The sequence below is a fragment of the Mustela erminea genome, chromosome 2, assembly GCF_009829155.1.
Source record: "Mustela erminea isolate mMusErm1 chromosome 2, mMusErm1.Pri, whole genome shotgun sequence".
In the NCBI taxonomy this organism is placed as follows: Eukaryota; Metazoa; Chordata; class Mammalia; order Carnivora; family Mustelidae; genus Mustela; species Mustela erminea.
In genome coordinates, this window is record NC_045615.1 from 35,027,273 (window position 1) to 35,050,528 (window position 23,256).

General features: G+C 34.4%; 1 protein-coding gene across 4 annotated transcripts in view; it reads left to right on the top strand.

The window, feature by feature from the left end:
• Positions 1–23,256, top strand: part of FSTL5 (follistatin like 5) — a 761,141-nt gene that overhangs the window by 594,504 nt on the left and 143,381 nt on the right. For all 4 annotated transcript variants that reach the window (XM_032332636.1, XM_032332637.1, XM_032332635.1 and 1 more), the window contains exons 9-10: positions 7,996–8,157; positions 12,993–13,127. In XM_032332636.1, the coding sequence (XP_032188527.1) occupies positions 7,996–8,157; positions 12,993–13,127 (297 nt within the window). The remainder of the gene's footprint in view (positions 1–7,995; positions 8,158–12,992; positions 13,128–23,256) is intronic.

The window sequence follows — 23,256 nt, forward strand, 5'->3', positions numbered from 1 at the left end:
TTCCACTTGCCATTCATTGTTTCTTTTAATCAATTTAATTCTAGGAAGGGTTTCAAACTTTATAAATGGGGAATCTGAGACCTAGAGAAATTAGATATTTTATCCCTTAGAGCATAGAGTGCTAAAAATACATTCAGATTTTCAGGTGTGTATGTGGAGAGGTTACTATAATGTATTTACTGAACATTGCCTGCCTCAAATAATTAATTTGTTATCTTCTGAAAATTTCTTTAAATTAAATATATATTAAATGTAACATCTAAGGAAAAAAAACAGTAACCATCATGTGCCAGACATTAAATTATTTATTTCATTAGTTCTTTTTTCATAGATTTAGAAAAACAACATTCTGTATTATTACCTTGAATGCTTTGGCTAGATTTTATTTCAGAGAGCATTTCTATAAATGATGGCCTTTGACATTTTTTAAAAATTAAGTATTAAAAGGGCCACTAACTTTAAGGATTGGTAGATTAGATCTAAGTTCATTAAACTAGGATAGACTGCTCTCCCTTTCAAAATAGCTTAAAAAGTTGTGATCTGTTAAAATATTGTAGGATATATAGGAAGACCCAGTAGAAAAATCACAAAAGTTTATGAGCATAAGTATATTCTTGTTAATTTATATTTTGCCTCCAACATTCGTTGCTTCTTCTACATTTTTATGAAGGCTGCTATAATGTGATCAGAGAGTTTTGTAATATTGACAAGAGGCAGTGTGAAAGTCATGAATATAAAAAGACTGCTTTGGGACAAAGTTAAAGAGAAATTGATGGCTTTAATAATGTCAGAGACAAAAGGCATTGGACAAGCTCAGTAGTGTTTAAAATATTTATTAAACTCTGTCTGTAATTTTTCATAGGAAAGTTGCTTTAATGACAAAGGAAGTCATAATACAAACAGAACAATCCAGATGCTGCTGTGAGTCAGCACTACTTCAGAGGCATTTATATTCTTACCCTCAAGCTTTCTTAGAACCTCCTCTAACAGTTGCAGCTGTGTGAATAATTTGTGGAAGAGCAGTGATAGAATCCTTCAAAAGAATACAAGATAATAGTGTTGAGAAAAAAAAAATACCCAAATGTTCAGTTGTTTACATACCAGTGACCTGACAATTCACCTTAAATTCATTTTTGTTTTCAGTTAGATTGCAGTCACTGTATTGGGTCAGTGATCTCTGCTTCCTGATTCAAAAATCAGGTTTCCAAAGTACGAAGGTTATGCTGTTTTTATACATTCTGGAACAGTGCAGCAATTTCTAAAGAAAGATCACAGAATGAACGTGAAAGAATGAAAAATCAGGGCTTAGTATTATAGATAGCTATTTTTTCATAAAATCGTTTCTAATACTAGATTAGAAAGATGATTAGGTTGTATTAAGTAATTCCTACTATTGAGAAAACACTTATTTTTAATACAATGAAGTTATTATAGACCTTTAAGAAATATATCCACCAACCTTAGTACCAAGTTTTAAGTATGTATTAATATTATTCAATACTTTATGGTTTTGAGCTGATAAATCTTCACAACTGATTCCATAAAGACCCCAAAGTTTCCAGGAAGAAAGAACTAGAAAAATACACTAGTTGTATTGTATTTTCTTTAGCTGAACTGCTTTTTGATTCTAAACTTAATATTTACTATCAGAACCCCACTTTTTATTTCATTTTATTTTTTTTATTTCTTTTCAGTGTTCCAGAATTCATTGCTTATGCACCACACCCAGGGTCCATGCAATACAGGTCCTCCATAATACCCACCACCAGGCTCACCCAGCCCCACATCCTCCTCCCCTCCAAAACCCTCAATTTGTTTCTCAGAGTCCACAGTTTATATTGGTTTGTGTACCCCTCCAATTTCTCCCAACTCACTTCTTTCCATCTCCCAGTGTCCTGTGTTATTCCTTAAGCTCCACAAATAAGTGAAACCATATGATACCTGACTCTCTCTGCTTGACTTATTTCACTCAGCATAATCAACTCCAGTCCTGTCCATGTTGATACAAAAGTTGGGTATTAATCCTTTCTGATGGAGGCATAATACTCCATAGTGTATATGGACCACATCTTCCTTATCCATTCGTCTGTTGAAGAGTATCTTGGTTCTTTCCACAATTTGGCCACTGCGGCCATTGCTGCTATGGACATTGGGGTACAGATGGCCCTTATTTTCACTACATCAGTATCTTTGGGGCAAATATCCAGTAGTGCAATTGAAGGGTCATAGGGAAGCTCTATTTTTAATTTCTTAAGGAATCTCCACAGTTTTCGAAAGCGGCTGCACCAACTTACATTCCCACCAACAGTATAATAGGGTTCCACTTTCTCCACATCCTCTCCAACACTTGCTGTTTACTGTCTTGTTGATTTTGGCCATTCTAACTGGTGTAAGGTGATATCTCAGTGTGGTTTTGATTTGAATCTCCCTGATGACTAATGATGAACATTTTTTCATGTGTCTGTTAGCCATTTGTATGTCTTCTTTGGAGAAGTGTCTGCAGAACCCCATTTCATTTTAATTTCTATAACTAGTTAAAAAGTAATAGCCTTAAGTATGTATTTTTAGAGCAACTAGTCCTCTGTACACAGTATCTTATTATTTATACTTTATGCTCTAAGAACTATTAGGTTAAATTAAATGCAGATTTATTTTATCAGTTTAATACAGTCATATGATGATATTTATCTTACCTGGCTTATGGAAAGAAACAGTTCAGTTTCTTTGAAAAGTTGTAACCGTTTGAGATGAATTATTAATACCTCTCCAAATTTCTATAAATGCACTGATAATTACTTGACCTTCACATTTTAAAATATAATTTTCAAGGACCTCAAATATACCTTATATATAATGGCTAAAACACTTAATTCAGATTTTATATTTGGATTTCAAATCAACAAATTCCAGTAGTTATGTGTATGGGAACGTTTATTTTATGGTTGGTACCATATAATACAATTTAGGGTAAGAATCCATTTTTCCAGGGGTGCCTGGGTGGCTCAGTGGGTTAAGCCGCTGCCTTTGGCTCAGGTCATGATCTCAGGGTCCTGGGATCAAGTCCCGCATCGGGCTCTCTGCTCAACAGGGAGCCTGCTTTCCTTCCTCTCTCTCTGCCTGCTTCTCTGCCTACTTGTGATCGCTCTCTGTCAAATGAATAAATAAACAAAATCTTTAAAAAAAAAAAAAGAATCCATTTTTCCAGTATTTATTTGGCTAATTTCAAAACCTGAGCTCAATACCCAATCAACATGTTAGTGTATAAAAGAGAGCATGTAAGAGATGGAGAGAGAAAGTCATTTACCACAATATGCTACACACAGAAGTTGCTCAATAAATATTTCTATATTATCATAAAATTCAGAATAAATAGATCACATTTTATATGCTTCTTAAATTTTATTCATAAATAAAATTCACATATTTATATCCTTTCATATCTGTTCCATTTTAAGTGACAAAAACTTATTTGATTATATTTTATGGGATGCTATTGAACAATATGCAATAATCTCTACTTACATAGATATCATTTGACTTTATTAGATAATATTATATCAAAAAAACTGCTTCAAGAGTAAATTTGTGAGACATTGGATATCTTAGGAAATTTTAAGTACATAGACACTTACGTTTAAATATTACCTTTTTCCTTGAGATATTGGGAGCCTTATTTAAATATTTTCATGGTAGCACACGCAGATTGGATTCTAAGAGTCTCATGCTCTACCGACTGAGCTAGCCGGGCTGCAGATTGGATTCTAAATCCAATGTGAAAACGCTTTGATCCTTTTCATCAGTTTCTTTATTCATGCAATAGCAACAGCAAGGAAAGACAAGTTCATAGAGTGCACCTCCTAACTAAAAATGACTGTAACAAATGGCTTGAAATGTTCTCTGGAGGATTATTGACTTTTTAATTCAGGCTGCCATCAATCCTCATTTATATTTCATAATATGTATCCCGGGAAAAATAACCTATTTTAAAATGTGTAGCTTGTCACGGAGGTTAAATAGTTGTTATGCCAATCACTTATCCTTCAATTTTGTGTAAGTTAAGAGATATTTTTCAGACCATCACTTGATACCAATATACGAAGCATATTATATGAGTATTATTATTTTTTTTAAAATATGATAGTGTCTATTTGGGTATAAAAGTTCAATGTGGCAAAAATTATTATTCATTGTTTTCCTTTCAGTTCACATGCAAATGTGTCAATAAAGTAGAAAACAACTAGGAACGCAAGGAGAAATTGAATATCTTATTGGAAAAGTTGTCCTTAGGGAAGTATTAGTGACAGTATAGGTGACCTATATAATATCTACATTTTTAAATATAAATGATGTTGAAGCTATTGTTATCATTGAGTTGATTGATGTGCTTCGTTTCAAACTAATTTCAGTATACTTAGGTCATCTCAATGTTTTGCTATTCCAAAGAATGTTGTAAGAAACCTTGGCCCTTGCTTTAGCTATAAGTTTTATGGCAAGATACATTTTCTTCTATTAAATGTTTATTGAGAGAGTAGTTTTCCATTTTGGCACTCTATGTAAGTCTTTTTAAAAAGCTCATCTCCTAACTCCTGAGTTGTTAAGAGATTAGAGATTAGGTCTGAGTATTTGAAAAAATTCTCTTTACTCCAGATCTTATGGTAATGTGGCTTGGCTGGAAATATATTATTCTATCTCTTTAAAAAGTTATTAACTTGAACCTCCAATATAATAAAATGATACAAAAAATACTCTGTCCTTTTAGATGTAAATTAAAAGCCTAAATTTGTGCTCTATGTTACTAAGAAAGTATGTGCCAAAATTTTATGAGGACTATTTTTGAAAATATATTTCAAAATACCCATTTAAGTAGTCATCAAGGTTAAAAAAAATTAAAGAGCCTGGTTTTACTCTTCTTATTGTTCTGGATGTTTGTGCATACTGCATTTGTTCTGACTTATATTTAGGAGAGGGTGAAAGAATACAGCAAAAATCTAGTGCTTGGAAATTTGGAAGTTTATTACTTTTCTGTTTCAGAAACTATTAAAGGCAATTCACAAAACAAAGACCCAGCTTCAATTTGAAAGGATTACTGGGCATTTCCAAGTACCACTTCCTTCCCTTTGTCTCCATGTAAGAGCTGATATGAGTCCAGTTTAGGACCTCTAGTGTATAGCCAGAATGAAAGTGCCAGTAGGATGATCTGCGTATCTGTAGTCCAGTGGTGGCTTCAACTTGTCTCTTGGATTGAATTGCTTTTATGACTTCAGTAGACCTAGAAGGCTGACGTTTATTCGTTAGTCAATCTAACTTGTGTATACAATGGCTAGAAAAAACAGTGCTGAAATTAACTTGGGTCTCACGTTGAGAGCCTAAAGAGAGTCTCAGTCTGATTTTTGATTTTGCATCTTTGACAGGCATTCCATTGGGTGAAAAATAAAAGAAACCAGGCAGTTCAAAGTATATGTATATGAATTAACCAAAGAGCAGGATGGTCCTGATGAACATTCCTGTCTATTGTCTTTTGCTAAGAGAGCTTCAGCAGAAAATTCTTGCACTGAGAACCAGGATGTTTCTCCACATTTACCAAGTCATATTCTTACTAAGGAAAATGCAGAGTACATATGTTCTCATGGTCATTCTAAATAACAAATGCTAAAGTGTGAGTGTGAATAAAATATATGTGTAATGTGTCTGTAATACGCATTCTGTGGAACACTTCTTGCTCTATAGTGCTTTTGTCACTCAACTATGTAAGGGGATATAAAGATTAAATAAGGCAAAACCTCTTCAACCAAGAAACTTACTATACATATTAGCAAACAATAAATTATCCTAAAACTTAGTGGCTTAAACCAACAAACTTTTTTTTTTAATCTTATGAGATAATAACAGGAAAATCGAGATATGAGGTAATAAGTAGAGAAATAAGACAACTAAGGAATTTGAGAACAGCTTAGCCAGGGGGTCCCTGTATTAGACCTTTCTGAGGTTGCAGTTTCTTTGGAAAATGCATATTTATGTACTTTGGGCATTTTTATTTTATTTTATTTTATTTTTAATTTTTTTTTTTTAAAGCTTTTATTTATTTATTTGACAGAGAGAGATTACAAGTAGGCAGAGAGGCAGGCAGAGAGAGAGAGGGAAGCAGGCTCCCTGCTGAGCAGAGAGCCCGATGTGGGACTCGATCCCAGGACCCTGAGATCATGACCTGAGCCGAAGGCAGCGGCTTAACCCACTGAGCCACCCAGGCGCCCCATACTTTGGGCATTTTTAAATTGCTTTTTCTGTTAAAGTGCATGAGTTGTATATTTTAGATATTGACCACTATCAGATAATCTGGTTTACAAATAGTTTCTCCCATTCTGTAGGTTCCCTTTCCATTATGTTGACAGTTTCCTTTGCTATGGAGAGGGAGTGATTTGCCCTTTGTTTCTGGGTTATAACAGCTCAGTATATATTCTGGACACTACTATGTTATCAGATACAATCTTCAAATATTGTTTTAATCTGTGAGTTGTATATATACTTTCATGATAGTGTGTGTCCTTTGATGCACCCCCAATTTTAATTTTAATGAGGTTCAATTTATTGATCTTTCTTTTGTTGCTTGGGTTTTGGAGTAATAATATCTAAGAAAACATAGTAAAACACAAGTTCAGGAAGATTTACCTTTTTCTTCTAAGTGTTTTATTATTTTAGCTCCTACATTTAGGTTTTTTACTAATTTTAAGTTAATTTTTATATAAGTTGTGAGGTAGGAGTTTATGTTCATTTGTTTCTATACAGATGTTGTTTCAGCATCAATTCTTGAAAAGACTATTTCTTGGCATTTATTGTAAAATCAATTAATTATAGATTAATAGGTTTTTCCTGCATTCCCAACTCAATTCTATTTCATAGACTTGAGTTTTTTCCTTACGCCAGTATCATATTGTTTTGATTCCTATATATATACTATACACATACTTTATAGTATATTTGGAAATTGAGAGGTATGAGACCTCCAGTGTTACTATTTTTCAAGGTTGTTTTGGTTATTTCAGGGATCCCTTGTGATTCTATAGAAATCTGAGGATTAGCGCTTCCATTTCTGCAAAAAGAAAAAAATGCAGTTGGAATTTCTGTAAGGATTACATTGTATTTATAGATCAATTTTGTGGAGTATTGTCATCTTACAATTCTTACCAGTTCTTACTATCCTACTAATTAATTATTTCAATTCATAAACTCATGACTTTTCATTATTTTTTTTAAATATACTTCAACTCATTTTGCCGTGTTCAGTGTGAAAATCTTGCACCTCCTTGCTGAAATTTATTTCTAAATATTTTATTTTTTGGATGCTTCTGTAAATGTAATTGTTATCCTGATCCTTTATATATGCTATGGTAAGGAAAAGATTTTCATTGTTCCTCATTTTTATATTCATTTATTTATTTATACAATTGAATTCTTTTTTTTTTAAAGATTTTATTTATTTATTTGACAGAGAGAAAGATCACAAGTAGGCAGACAGGCAGGCAGAGAGAGAGGGAGGAGCAAGTTCCCTGATGAGCAGAGAGCCCAATGCAGGGCTTGATCACAGGACCCTGAGATCATGACCTGAGCTGAAGGCAGAGGCTTAACCCACTGAGCCACCCAGGCGCCCCTATTGTTCCTTATTTTAATGCTCAAATTTTCTCATATTTGACAAATAAAAGTCCCTTTAAGTTGGCTTCTGTATTTTTTTTTTTAATGCTATCATATTTTGAAAATTTCTCTTATTACCAACTCAGCTTGTATTTTTCCTGGCACAGTCTCAGAGTAACCTTTATGTACTAAAGGTTACTGGTACAGTTAAAGGTAAGTGGTACATTTTTGCAGATGATGATATTTGGAAACTAAGATTATGGAAATACATATCATTAAAATACATAATTAACAATTTCTCATACTGCAATTTTTAGAAAATCAAAGAATATGGCTTACTAATTCATTTTTTTTCCCATTTCTTTTTAGTCCCTCCAGTAATCCGGGTGTATCCAGAGAGTCAGGCTCGAGAACCTGGGGTAACTGCAAGTCTCAGGTGCCACGCAGAGGGGATACCAAACCCTCAGCTTGGCTGGCTCAAGAATGGAATTGATATAACGCCAAAGCTGTCCAAACAACTCACACTTCAAGGTGCTTTTTATTTTCACTTTTTCCTCTTAAATGACTGTGCAGAAATTTTATACTGAAATTTATAACAGAGTTTACATGACTTGAAAAAAAAAATAAAAAAGCTAGTTGATGGCAACCAAATGTCATGTATATGAAAAAATCTATATAGTTGTTCTTAAGACATTTTATTTGAAATAGAGTCCATTAGTATATTTTGTTTTAAATAATAATGACATAATAATTAGTTATGCTATTATTTCAGCAATAAGTAAAATATTATGTATCTTTTAAGTAATTGTTCTATGAATTATAGCAGAAATGCTGAACAGAATAAATGGATTTCTTCATAGAATACATTTTGAAGGGATTATTTAAATATTTAAATCATACTTTAAAAATGAATCTTAGAGGGTGTCAATAGTATAGAATCCCTTAGTGAATATTTTGTAGCATAACTTGCAAATAAAGAAAGAAAAAAAGTGATACTAAATATGTTTCACACTACCTATGTTTGAAAGGTATTTAATGTTATTATTGAATTTTAACATATAAATATTCAAAGTTTGAATAGTCTAATATGAGACAGAATTATTATACAGATTATAATAATAATGAATATGTGGTAAGTAGAAAGCAAACAAAAATACTTTGTAATTCCAAATACCTAAATAATGCAAAAGCAGTTGCATATATGTTGAGTATACCAGTAAGTTTAAAAATGCATAAATCTTAGTTCCACCATCAAGAGTAGAACATGACGAGTCTTTTTATTGGAGTGTCTGTTGTATGACACTATATTCTTTACTGCATGCTTTAAATTCCTTTGATTCTTACTACAAGTGAATATATTTTCGTTTTTGCATTATTTGTATAAGCATAGACTTTACTTCTTATTACACTTTAACAGTGAGCGTTTTGATAAATGTTTTTAAATAAATCTTTTTGAAATATTAACTATTTTATTTTTGTAAGTGAGAAATGACATATGAAAGTAATTGTGACCTTTAAAACCTAGATTCTACAAATCTCTATATTAGTAGAAGTAAATTCAAGGAATTTACATGTTTACATCTACTGATTACATTTTTAGTGTCTATAATCTTAGAAAAGGATTTATCTGATAAACAGTAATTAAAGTGAAGAAAGTCCTAATTAGTTTCTGCCTTTGTCATCTCTTGCCCATTTAATAGCAGTAAACAGTATTAGATGAGCATATTATATCTTTGTTTCTAGGAATACACACAATGGCACATATGAGGGGCTGATTACACTCCAGATTCAATAGTGAAAGGGTGGGGGCCCTTGTAAGGTAGCTATTATCATTTTTTTTTTTTAATGAGAAAATCACTGAAGTTTTGAGAGAATGAAAAATGAAAAGTGAGTGGAGAGCACAACCTAAGAGATAAATCTGGGTGCATATGCATGTGAAATCCCTGTGGCTTTCTGTATGATTACATGTTACCAAATCCTATAGTTTAATTATCCATTTATTCAACAAATGCTTAGTTAACGATTACATGTAAGGTCTAAGTCTAGGCATGGACTGAATACATCAGTGGATGGGATGATATGTTAATGAGAGGAAGTAAAATCCTAGAAAAGCAGAAATGTTTAATTAGAAGGCAAATCATGATAAATAACACAAGGAGACTAAAAATCAACAAAATGCAAGAGAAAAAGGTGATCCTACATAAAAGAAAGCGAAGTATGGGAAAGAGTTCAACAATATTAAATGCACAGAAAGGTCGAGGAAAGTCACTGAAATGTATTCATGGGTCAGGTGATTAGTTTGACCTTTTGACACTTAGGAAAAACTTTATTCATAGTCATCAATTTTCCTTGGTTTAGAAGAGAGGAAGTAAGAAAGTATAAAAATCTCTTCAGATTTTGAAAGGAAGACAAAAGAAAATGTAGTTGCTCTTGATGGAAAGGATTAGGACAAATGATATTTTTTTTTCTTAGAACATCGAGTGAAGAAATACTAAGAGAGAAAAAATATGTGCAGATAATGGAGGTGGGGAACGATGGCTAAATAACTGTAGAAATCATAAAGAAAAGAAAGGACATTTTCTTTGGAAAGAAACAGAGAGCTTCTTTTGAGAAATAAATACATGTGAAGCTGTAGATGGAAATAGGAAGTTGGCTTTACTTGTTTTCTCAGCTTTGACTGGAATATAATTGATAGCATTGTGTAAGTTTAAGGTATAAAATGTGATGATTTAATAAGGATATATACTGAAAAATGATTTGGGTTTACTTGTTAATTACATGTATGCACTTCATGATTTAAAAACAAGGTCACTTGCTTCGGGTGAGAAGGTAGTATTAGGATGGGAAACATCAAACAGAGTAAAGATTTGAAATAAAAACAGAGCAGGAAATGAAAGGCATATACCTGTCAAGGTCAAGTGAAGTGAATACCAAGCATGGAACATCCTGCAAACTGAAAACTGTGAATTTGTAAATTTGCTTATGCAGTTGTCTCTTAATGTACTCAGAAAACTAGATGCAGAGACACTAAGTGCAGAGATACGTCCACTTTTTCTAGTTTTGGCAGTTGGTAAGGTATATGTGTCAGAATGATAAATGGATGAGGAAATTGCTAGTTCTGGCAATAGAGTAGAAAACATCTAGCAATGGCAGATTATGTAGCGAAGGAGGAAGACAGTTGAAGCATGTAGGTTAGGGGGACATACAACAATATTGAGAAAAGAACATTTGAAAAAGGAATAAATTGATTTTAAAAAAAATCTAGAGAATTTAGGTTGCTAAGTGTGCGGTTCTTAAGAGAAAGTGTTTTCTTTGGAGAAAGCTATATATCATGCAAAACAAGAAGCTGACACAGGCTTAAAATTAATGTATATTTGGCCCACAGGCCAAATCTGGGAAACGGCCCATTTTGTAAATAAAGCCACTTGGGGGGCTTTGTTTTTGTTTTTGTCTTTAGAACACAGCCACACTCATGTTTTAAAATATTGTTCATAGCTGCTTTCATGCTGCTATGACAGAGGTGAGTAGCGTTAAAGGAACTTTTATTGCCTACAAAGCATATCTACCCAGCCTTTAATGGCAAAACAAAACAGAAAAAGCACCCACAACCCAAAACCAAATGGTCAACCTTCTGTTTTGGAGTAGTGATTCTCACCAGTGGATCAGGGAATGGAGGTGAGCAATACCATCTGTAATGTGAGGAAAAAGGTTCAAGTTATCTGAATCATTATTCCTGCCCCAAACACTAACTGCTAAACACTAACTGCCTCTCCATATCCCATTCAAATCCCTTGAGAGCCACTGGCATTCCCTAGCTCTTTTTCCCATTGGTTTTCTATGTCCTTTCCCCAAACAGGTTTATGGATTATTTCATCACTTATCTGTCTTAAATAGTCATATTACTCTGTCACACATGATGCGTGGTGTTCTTGTGATTGGATAATATGAAACAAACACACTCAGAAACAAAGAATGAATGAAAATAAAGTGAAAGAGAGAGAGAGAGAAAAAAACCTAAACAAATGAGCACAACGAACACTGAATTTTAGGGTCTGATAGGTGTCTAGCCCTTATGTTTTGAATTGAGTGATTTCCATAAGATCAATCTATGAGTTTCTGATTCTGTTCTGAAAATTATGAATTATTTAGGACAATTAAGATATAAAATATGTTAAGGTACCTTGTATATTTCCAACATATTTCCAACACAGTTGGTGGTTAATTATGCTCTGATTTCTACATTAGGAAATCAGAGTTTAGCTTAAGAAGTTATTTTATTAAGAGTTATATTCATAATAGCATTCTTCATAATAACATTGTCTTAATGAGGGGACTTACTATTTTAAAGATAAAACTACTAAAGTAGATCCATCTAAATGAATTACTATGTTGCCCTTAAGAATATGTATTTTTTAAATAACGTGTGTGTCTTGAATGAAGAACTAGAAAGTAAAAAAAAAAAAAAAGTTACCTTACCAAGATTGAAAAATTGCGCTAATTATTCTCTTAATCCTTTGGTTGTATACTGATTGTATCAATTTATGACTGTATATCAGTATAACAAATATCATTATAATATTGTTTATGGATATTTCTGGCAAAAGACTGAAATCTTACAGACAAATCACATGTTATTACCTTTCTCTCTCTCTTTTTGTAAGATTTTATTTATTTATTTATTTGACAGACAGAGATCACAAGTAGGCAGAAAGGCAGAGCGAGAGAAAGGGAAGCAGGTTCCGTGCTGAGCAGAGAGCCCGATGCGGGGCTCAATCCCAGGACCCTGGGATCACGACCTAAGCAAAAGGCAGAGGCTTTAACCCACTGAGCCACCCAGGCGCCCTTTCTGTTCTCCTTACTTAATACCTTCCTTACCTTATAATTCCGGATGTATAATACGGTCTCAATAATGTACCTAATAAGTGGCAATTGTACTATATTTCATGATGTAGCTCACTGAATATCTTTATGAAAAGTCTTTTTATCCATATTCTTCTGTGTATGAACCATATTGCTATTATTTTAAAATTTTGTAAAGTGGATTCTGAATACTAAAAATAAATATATAAGTGGAATTATAGTCATCAATATGACATACACATGAAATGCGGGAAATAGGAAATAAAGGTAAAATATGAAGCTTGTGCATTTGACATAGAGTTTTGGGCTCTCAATAGAATGACAACACAGTTTATGAAACACTTGAATGATTTTGGAATAATTTGGCATGCCTCCAAAGCATGGAAGTAGGAAGGAAAACAGTTTAATTACGACAAGCTAAGAGAACTGCTTGACTGTGTAATCGGAAAGCACTGTACCAAAACTAAAATCGTAGTTTACAAGTTGCATTTGCCTTCTGTTTTCAGCAAATGGCAGTGAGGTTCATATAAGCAATGTACGCTATGAAGATACAGGAGCATACACTTGTATTGCCAAGAATGAAGCAGGAGTGGATGAAGACATCTCTTCTCTTTTTGTTGAAGATTCTGCTAGAAAGACCCGTATGTATACACCTGCAGTGCACTTACGCACACACGTTGTACTCTACAATGAAGCTTTTTATTTTCTTCAAAAAGAAAAAGCACCAGAAAATTTGGCAAAAATGAAGAATGCATTAAAAAAAATTCAAGCATAAGAAATATAAGAATCTTAAAATATTAAAATCAGATTTACGAATTAAACAAGCTTGTAAAATTTTTAATACAACACTAGAATGATTTTATTTCCTTTGCAAGTAGTACACTATATTTCAGGTCCTGTCTTCCCATTCACACATAGAGGAGTTTAACTTGCCACAAAATCCCTCTCCCAAAGGACATGGGCATTTCAAGGTTCCAAGATACAGCAAAGAGGGATCCTATAGGTTTAATAAATTCATATCTTTCTTTTTCTCTCAGTTGCCTTGCAGTCAGTGGTTCATGAGCCCTAGAGCAGGGCTTCTCTGCAGTAAGCCCTATGGTTACTGCCACTGTAAGACACTCACCATAAGACATCAATCCCTGGGGTGTTTTCTCCATTTAGGGCTAGAAGTCCTTCTCCATTGCTGTACATGTTTCCCAGTTATACCATGTAATAAGACAAAAATGTATCATTCTTAAAAAAAAATATTACCTAGTGAAAGAGGTATGGATAGGGTAGGGATGATATAGATGGATTTTTAGTTACAGCTAAATTGCTTGGGCCTCAAAGTCCTCTTATAGCATGTATCAAATGAACGTTCAGTGGACATCCCGCAGACACTTACTTTCCTCAGTCTCCGTATGCCATGGTTTGATTGTTTTAGGAGTGGGTCTGGATGTATTTGGCATGACTATTTTCTTTGCTTTTCAGTCTGATTTGTTATATTCACAAGTCTTATTAATCTAATTCATTGCAAGGGTCCTGATATTTGGAGGACTCTAGTTTGGCTTGCTTATTTCTCTGAACCAAGTTTTTGAAAAAGGGTAAAGCATTGTCTTGGAATCTTATTTCTCTTTAAATCAGTGAGTACATGACATATTAGTGGATCCCATGGGGAAGAAGGATCTTATCTAACTCCTGACTACCAATATATTTTTGTCTATATTTGGTCTGTCTAGGACAGTGATCGTTACAAACAAATATTTAAAAAGAAAATTCTTAAGGTAGAAAAACAGAAAAGAAAGATGGATTTAATAACCTGGGTAAGGTCTACCATAATTTTTCTACTCCTTCTATATATTTCTGCTAAATATCAATTTGCAATTCACTTTCTGTTAAAAAATAACTTTAGGTGACAAGTAATTAGATACTTTGGCTTTCTTTGTCCTTTATGATGACATTTGTGACACATTTTAATTTCAACTTTCTATTCTGATTTTCTTTTACTGTTGGTCAAGTAATTTTTTTTTTTTTTTTTTTTAAAGATTTTATTTATTTATTTGACAGAGAGAGAAATCACAAGTAGGCGGAGAGTCAGGCAGAGAGAGAGAGAGAAGCAGGCTCCCGCTGAGCAAAGAGCCCGATGTGGGGCTCGATCCCAGGACACCGAGATCATGACCTGAGCCGAAGGCAGCGGCTTAATCCACTGAGCCACCCAGGCGCCCCTCAAGTAATTTTTTAATATATTTCCTTAGTTACAGGAATAAAATACTTAGCCAGAATTCCTTTAGTGGGTTAATCACTAAGAATTTACCAGCATGTAAATTTGAGGATAATTTTTTTTTTTTTAAGGAAGATTTAAAATAATTTGATTCATACACTTAGTCATATGAATGTTTGTTTAATTGTAAACAGCTTCTGAAATCATGTTTTTATATTATTTTACTTATTACTTTAAGCTTTTAGGTAAAAATAATACATTTAAAAAATTATTTTCATTAACACATAATATATTATTTGCCCCAGGGTTACAGGTCTGTGAATCATCAGGCTTACACACTTCACAGCACTCACCATAGCACATCCCCTCCCCAGTGTCCATAAGCCAACCGCCCTCTCCCAACCCCCCTCCCCCCAGCAACCCTCAGTTTGTTTTGTAAGATTAAAAGTGTCTTATTGTTTGTCTCCTTCCCGATCCCATCTTGTTTCCATTTTTCCTTCCCTCCCCTCAAACCCCCTGCCCTACCTCTCAAATTCCTCATATCAGAGAGATCATATGATAACTGTATTTTTCTGTTTGACTTATTTTGCTCAGCATAATACCCTCTAGTTCCATCCACATTGTTGCAAATGGCAAGATTTCATTTCTTTTGATGGTTGCATAGTATTCCATTGTGTATATATGTGTGTGTGTGTATATATATATACACACACACATACACACACACACACACACACACTACATCTTCTTTATCCATTTTTAATAATTTTTGAGATTGCATGGTATTAAAATAAGAGATAACATTTTTTCAATTTTAGTAATTCAGGCCTTACAACATCTGTATTTATAGAACTTTCAAAGTCATGTTATAGGAAAATAGAAGTGAAAGATTTGGAGGATTTTGTTCGTCTGGATACAAATTATTTGTAGATGTTCCTTATGTATTTAAATTATGTAACATTTTCAAAGAGAAAGGGAGAAAACTAAAGGGTGCTTGGGTGGTTCAGTCAGTTAAGTGTCTGCTTTCAGTTCAGGTTATGATCCCAGGGTTCTGGGATCACGCCCTGCATAGGTTTCACAGCTCAGTGGGAGTCTCCTTCTCCTTCCTGCTTCTCCCCTCACCCCTGCTCATTATCTCTCTCTTTCTCTCTCAAATAAATAAAATATTAAAAAAAAATGAGAGAGCAAACTAACAGATTTCATTTTTTAACTGAATTAACTCATTTATTTTGGTAAGAGCACAGCATAAATTCTATCCTCTTACGTTTTTAAGTACATGACATTTTTTTGTTAACTATAGACACTGGGTTGTGTACCAGATCTCTAGAGCTTGTTCATCTTGTATAACTTTGACTTTATACCCTCTGAACAACTCTTTATTTTTCCCTCCTCCACATCACCTCACAACCACCATTCTATTTTGTTTTATGATATTGACTCTTTTAGACAGTTCACATAAGTATAGTTTCACAGTCTTGGTATTTCTGTGGCTGTCTTGCTTCAATTAGCATGATGTCTTTCAGATCCATTTATGTTGTCATAAATGTTAGGATTTCCTTCTTTTTAAGGTGAAATGATATTCCATTGTATGTATATACAATGTTTTCTTTATCCATTCATTTGTCAATAGATATTTGAGTTGTTTCCATATGTTGGCCATTGTGAATGCTCTTGCAATGAATGTATGAGTACAGATAGCTCTTTGATCATGATTTCAGTCCTTTTGGTTATATTCCCAGAAATTGGGTTACTGGATCATATAATAGCTCCATTGTTATTTTTTGAGGTATCGCTATACTTTTCATAATGACTATACCATTTTCCATTACCACCAACAAGGCGCAAAAGTTCCAATTTCTCCACATTCTTGACCATACTTTTATCTTTTGTTATAATAATAACCATCCCAACAAATGTGAGATAATATCTCATTGCAGTTTTGATTTGCATTTCTCATGCTCAGTGAAAATGGTTTCTTGCATTCCATAGGTTGACTTTTCACTCTCTTGGTTTTTGTTGACATGAACACACTCATTTTGGAATTATATGCACATAATTTAAATCTGAATAATACTAAATGAGCAAATTTAGCAGAATATTAGGAGTTACAGAAAAGAAAAAACTGAAATGTAAGAATGTCTGTGTGGTAGCAGACAAGCTTTCCTTGGGATGTCTACTAGTACTCAATAAACTGTCAGAATCCTGTATAACAAAAACAAAACCAAAATCAAGTGGAGATCACTTTAGAAAAAGGTGTTGGCTTTTGTAACCTACTTCTTAAGGATTGCTCTGAGTTCTCTTCTAGTAATTCCATGGACAAAGACCAATATTGGCTATACAAAAGGCATTTTGGATAGGTAGATATTTTCAAAAAAGCCAAAGGAAACAGTCACAGAGCCACCAGTGATACTTTCATCTTCTTATTTGCACTTTTAAAAAATTATTGACCATTCTGCTTTCGTGAAAAATAAATTCACGGGTCATTTTTCCCTTTCAGTAGTGATGGGATACAACATGCATCCAAAAAAGCAGATTGCTATCACAGAAGAGCATGAACTTTGCCATTAGACATGAGTTAGAGTCATTGTCCTACCACATAATAGTTCTATGATTTGGAGCTATTACATAACCTCTCTGAGCTCTAATTTCTTTATCTTTCATGATCTGGTACGAATATTAACTCACTAAGGGGTATCTGTGTAGATATTATAGAGCACTCTCCATAGTGCTAGACATAAAGTAGCTCTTCCTCCACTTCATGCTTATTTTATGAAAGTAATTATTTATTCCTTGCAAGAAACATTAACAAAAATTATTCTTTAAAAACTCGAGAATCTATTAATTGTTAAAATTAGAGTTTCTAAAATGAATGATATATAGAGACAAATAGAGATTGATCCAGATATTAAGATATATGTAGAGATAAAAGGGAGAGAGAAAGAGAGAGAGATGAGTATATATAAACATCTATGCAATTAAATATCCAAATATAAAAATCATTATTTCATTTTACATTAAAACAATTTGACTCAAGTGATTAGAGAATACATTTTTCCTTTAATATAGCTATTAATATATTTTACATAATATCTTGTCACCAGAGTCCACTTTTGTCACAGAATGAAAACAAAAGCTAGGGGCGCCTGGGTGGCTCAGTGGGTTAAGCCGCTGCCTTCGCCTCGGGTTGTGGTCTCAGGGTCCTGGGATTGAGTCCCGCATTGGGCTCTCTGCTCAGCGGGGAGCTTGCTTCCCTTCCTCTCTCTCTGCCTGCCTCTCTGTCTACTTGTGATCTTTCTCTGTCGGATAAATAAATAAAATCTTAAAAAAAAAAAGAAAAGAAAACAAAAGCTACACTTTACTTCTCTTTACACCAGTCAGTTTATATTCTTATTACATTTTTTTAAATTTTATTTTATTATTTTTTTCAGTGTTCCAAAATTCATTGTTCAAGCACCACACCCAATATTCCATGCAATATGTGACCTCCATAATACCCACCATCAGGCTCATCCCCCATTCCCCCCAAACCTTCAGATTTTCTCTCAGAGTCCACAGTCTCTCATGGTTTGTCTCCCCTTCCAATCTTCCCCAACTCACTTCTCCTCTTCATCTCCCAATGTCCTCCATGTAATACCTTATGCTCCACAAGTAAGTGAAACCATATGATAATTGACTCTCTCTACTTGACTTATTTCACATAGCATAATCTCTTCCAGTCCCATCCATGTTAATGCAAAAGTTGGGTATTCATCCTTTCTGATGGAGTCATAATGCTCCATTATATATATGGACCATATCTTCTTTATCCATTCATCTGTCGAAGAGCATCTTGGTTCTTTCCACAGTTTGGCCACTGTGGCCATTGCTGTATGAACACTGGGGTACAAATGACCCTTCTTTTCACTACATCAGTATCTTTGGGGTAAATTCCCAGTATTGCAATTGCAGGGTCATAGGGAAGCTCTATTTTTAATTTCTTAATGAATCTCTACACTGTTTTCCAAAGTGGCTGCACCAACTTGCATTCCTACCAACAGTATAATAGGGTTCCCCTTTCTCCACATCCTCTCCAACACTTGTCTTGTTGATTTTGGCCATTCTAACTGGTATAAGGTGGTATCTTAATGTGGTTTTGATTTGAATCTCCCTGATGCCTAATGATGATGAACATTTTTTCATGTGTCTGTTAGCCATTTGTATGTCTTCTTTGGAGAAGTGTCTTTTCATGTCTTCTGTCCATTTTTTTTTAAAATATTATTTATTTATTTATTTGACAGACAGAGATTACAAGTAGGCAGAGAGGCAGGCAGAGAGAGAGAGAGAGGAGGAAGCAGGCTCCCTGCCCAGCAGAGAGCCCAACGCGGGACTCGATCCCAGGACCCTGAGATCATGACCTGAGCCGAAGGCAGAGGCTTAACCCACTGAGCCACCCAGGCACCCTTCTGCCCATTTTTTGATGTGATTACCTGTTTTGTGTGTGTTGAGTTTAAGGACTTCTTTATAGATCTTGGATATCAGCCTTTTGTCTGTAGTGTCATTTGCGAATATCTTCTCCCATTCTGTCAGCTGCCTCTTTCTTTTATTGACTATTTCCTTTGCTGTGCCGAAGCTTTTGATCTTAATGAAGTCCCAAAAGTTCATTTTCATTTTGTTTCCTTTGCCATTGGAGACATAGCTTGAAAGAAGTTGCTATGGCCAATGTTGAAGAGGTTACTGCCTATGTTCTCTAGGATTTTGATAGATTCCTGCCTCACGTTGAAGTCTTTTATCCATTCTGAGTTTATCTTTGTGTATGGTGTAAGAGAATGGTCAAGTGTCATTCTTCTACACATAGCTGTCCAATTTCCTCAGCACCATTTATTGAAGAGACTGAGTTTTTTCCACTAGATATTTTTTCCTGCTTCATCAAAGATTTTTTGACCATAGAGTTGCAGGTCCATATCTGGGATCCTACTCTGTTCCACTGGTCTATGTGTCTGTTTTTGTGCCAGTATCATGCTATCTTGGTGATCACAGCTTTTTAAAAGCTGTAAAAGCTTGAAATCAGGCAACGTGATGCTCCCAGTTTTGTTTCTCTTTTTCAACATTTCCTTAGCAATTTGGGGTCCCTTCTTGTTCCACACAAATTTTAGGATTGTTTGTTCCAGCTCTTTGAAAAATGCCGGTGGAATTTAGATCAGAATGGCATTGAAAGTATAGATTGTTCTAGGCAGTATAGACATTTTGACAATGTTTATTCTTCTAATCCATGCTCATGGAATGCTCTTCCATCTTTTTGTATCTTCTTCAATTTCTTTCATGAGTGTTCTGTAATTCCTCAAGTACAGATTCTTTACCTCTTTGGTTAGGTTTATTCCCAGGTATCTTATGGTTCTTGGTGCTATAGTAAATGGAATAAATTCTCTCATTTCCCTTTCTATTTTTTAATTGTTAGTGTATAAGAAAACAACTGATTTCTGTGCATTGATTTTATATCTTGCCACATTACTGAATTGCTATATGAGTTCTAGTAGTTTGGGGGTACAGTTTTTTGAGCTTTCCATAGAAAGTATCATGTCATCTGTGAAGAGAGAGGGTTTGACTTCTTCTTTGCCAGTTTGAATACCTTTTATTCTTTTTTTTTATCTGACTGCTATTGCTAGGACTTCTAGTACTATGTTGAACAACGATGGTGAGAGTGGACATCCTTTTCATGTTCCTTATCTCAAAGGAAAGGCTATCAGCTTTTCCCCATTGAGGATGATATTTGCTATGGGTTTTTCAGGAATAGATTTTATGAAGTTGAGGAATGTGCCCTCTATCTCTATACTTTGAATCATTTTAATCAGGAATGGATGCTATATCTTGTCAAAAGCATTATCTGCATCAATTGAGAGGACAATGTGGTTCTTTTCTCTTCTCTTACTGATTTGTTCTATCACATTGATTGATTTGCAAATGTTGGACCATCCTTGAATCCCATGGATAAATCCTACCTGGTCATGGTGGATAAACTTTTTAATCTACTGTTGGATCCTATTAGCTAGGATCTTGTTGAGAATCTTGGCATCCATACTCATTAGAGATATTGGTCTGAAATTCTCCTTATTGGTGGGGTTTGGGGATCAGGGTAATGCTGGCTTCATAAAAAGAGTCTTCAAGTTTTCCTTCTGTTGCTATCTTCTGAACAGGTTCAGTAGAATAGGTATTATTTCTTCTTTGAATGTTCAGTAGAATTCTCCAGGGAATCCGTCAGGTCCTGGGCTCTTGTTTTCTGGGAGGTTTTTGGTCACAGCCTCAATATCATTACTAGATATTGGTGTATTCAGGTTGTCAATATTTTCCTGATTTAGTTTTGAAAGTTTTTAGGTTTCTAGGAATGCATCCATTTCATCTAGGTTGCTTAACTTATTGGCACATAACTGTTGATAATAATTTCTGATGATTGTTTCTATTTCCTTGGTATTAGATGTGATCTCTCCCCTTTCATTCATAATATTATTAATTTAGGTCCTCTCTCTTTTCTTTTGGATTATCTTGGCCAATGATTTATTGATCTTATTGATTCTTACAAACAAACAAACAAACAAACAAACAAAAAAACACCTTCTAGTTTCATTGATGTGCTCTACTATATCCCTAGCTTCCATCTCATTGATCTATGCTCTAATCTTGATTATTTCCTTTCTTGTGTATGGGGTTGGCTTAATTTGTAGTTGATTCTCCAGTTCTTTGAGGTGTAACAAGAGCTGGTATAATCTGGCTTTTTCTTTTTCTTTTTTTTTTTTTTTTTAAGGGAGGCTTGGATAGCTATGTATCTTCCCCTAGGACCACCTTTGCTGTATCCCATAGGTTTTGGGCTAAAGTATCTTCATTCTTTTTGGTTTCCATGAATTGTTTAAGTTCTTCTTTGATTTTCTGGTTGACCGAACATTCTTAAGCAGGGTGGTCTTTAGCTTCCAGGTGTTTGAATTACTTCCAAACTTTTCCTTGTGGTTGAGTTTCAGTTTCAAAGCATCGTGGTCTGAAAATATGCAGGGAATAATCTCAGTCTTTTGGTATTGGTTGAGCCTTTTTTGTGACCCAAAATGTATTCTCTTCTGGAGAAAGATCCCTGTGCATTCAAAGAGAATAAGTATTCTGTTATTGTAGCGTGGAGTGTTTTGATTATATCTATGAGGTCCATCTGGTCCAATGTGTCATTCAATGCACTTGTTTCTTTTTTGATTTTCTGCCTGCATGATCTGTTTTTTACTGAGAGTAAAGTGTTAAGATCCCCTACTATGAATGCATTCATATTGATATGAATATCTTGATTAACAGTTGTTTTTTGTAGTTGCCTGCTCCCATACTGGGGGCATAAATATTCATAATTTTTAGATCTTCTTGGTGGATAGACCCTTCGAGAATGATCTAGTGTCCTTTTTATCTCTGACTACAGTCTTTAGTTTAAAATCTAATTTATCTGATATGAGAATTACTACCCCACTTTCTTTTGAGGCATTCAAGATGCTTCTCTAACCCTTCACTTTCAGTCTGGATGTAGACTTAGGTTCCAAATAGGTCTCTTGTAGACAACATATGGACAGGTCCTGTCATTTTATCCAATCTACAGCCCTGTGCCATTTTATGGGAGTGTTTAGACCATTCACATGGAGAATGATTATTGAAAATTATGTTTTTATTGACAGCACATTGCCTGTGAAGTCCTTGTTTCTATAGATTGTCTGTGTTAATTTCTGTTCCATGACACTCTTGGGTTCTTTCTTCTTTAATAGAACCACCCTTAATATTTCTTGTAGTGCTGGCGTAGTGGTCACTTACTCATTTAAACTTTGCCAGTCTTAGAACCTCTTTATCTCTCCATCCATTTTGAATGTCAGCCTCGCTGGATAAAGTATTCTTGGCTGTATGTTCTTCTCATTTAGTGCCCTGAATATATCTTGCCAGAACTTTCTGGCTTGTCAGGTTTCTATGGACAGATCGGATGTTATTCTGATGGACCTTCCTCTGTATGTAAGGAATCTCTTCCCCCTAGCTACTTTTAAGAGCTCTTGTCTAAAATTATTATTCATCAGTTTCACAATAACATGTTTCGAGGTCTTTCTAGATGCATCTATCTTGGGGGGAGTAGTGTTTCTGCCCCCAGGACATAAACACTGGTTCCATTCCCCAGACTGGGAAAATTTTCATGGGGAATTTGTTCAACCATTTCTTCTAGTCTTCTTTCTTTCTCCTCTCCATCAGGGATCTCAATAATTCTGACATTGGAATGTTTCATAGAGACATTTATTTCCCTAATTCTACTTTCATGGCTTCTAAGCTGTTTGTTCCAGGCCTCCTCCTGATCCTTTTTTTTTTTTTTTTTTTTTTTTTTTTTCCTATCAGTTTCTCTTTTAGATCAATAATTCTATCTTCTGCCTTGGTGACCCTACCTGTTAAGGAATTTAGATTAGATTGGGAATCATTGATAGCATTTTTTACCTTCTTCCTAGGTGATTTTCACTTCTGCTTTAATTGATTCAATGTTGTCATTAATGGTTTTCTCCAACCTAGCCATTGCCTGGATAATTATTACCCTAAATTCGCTT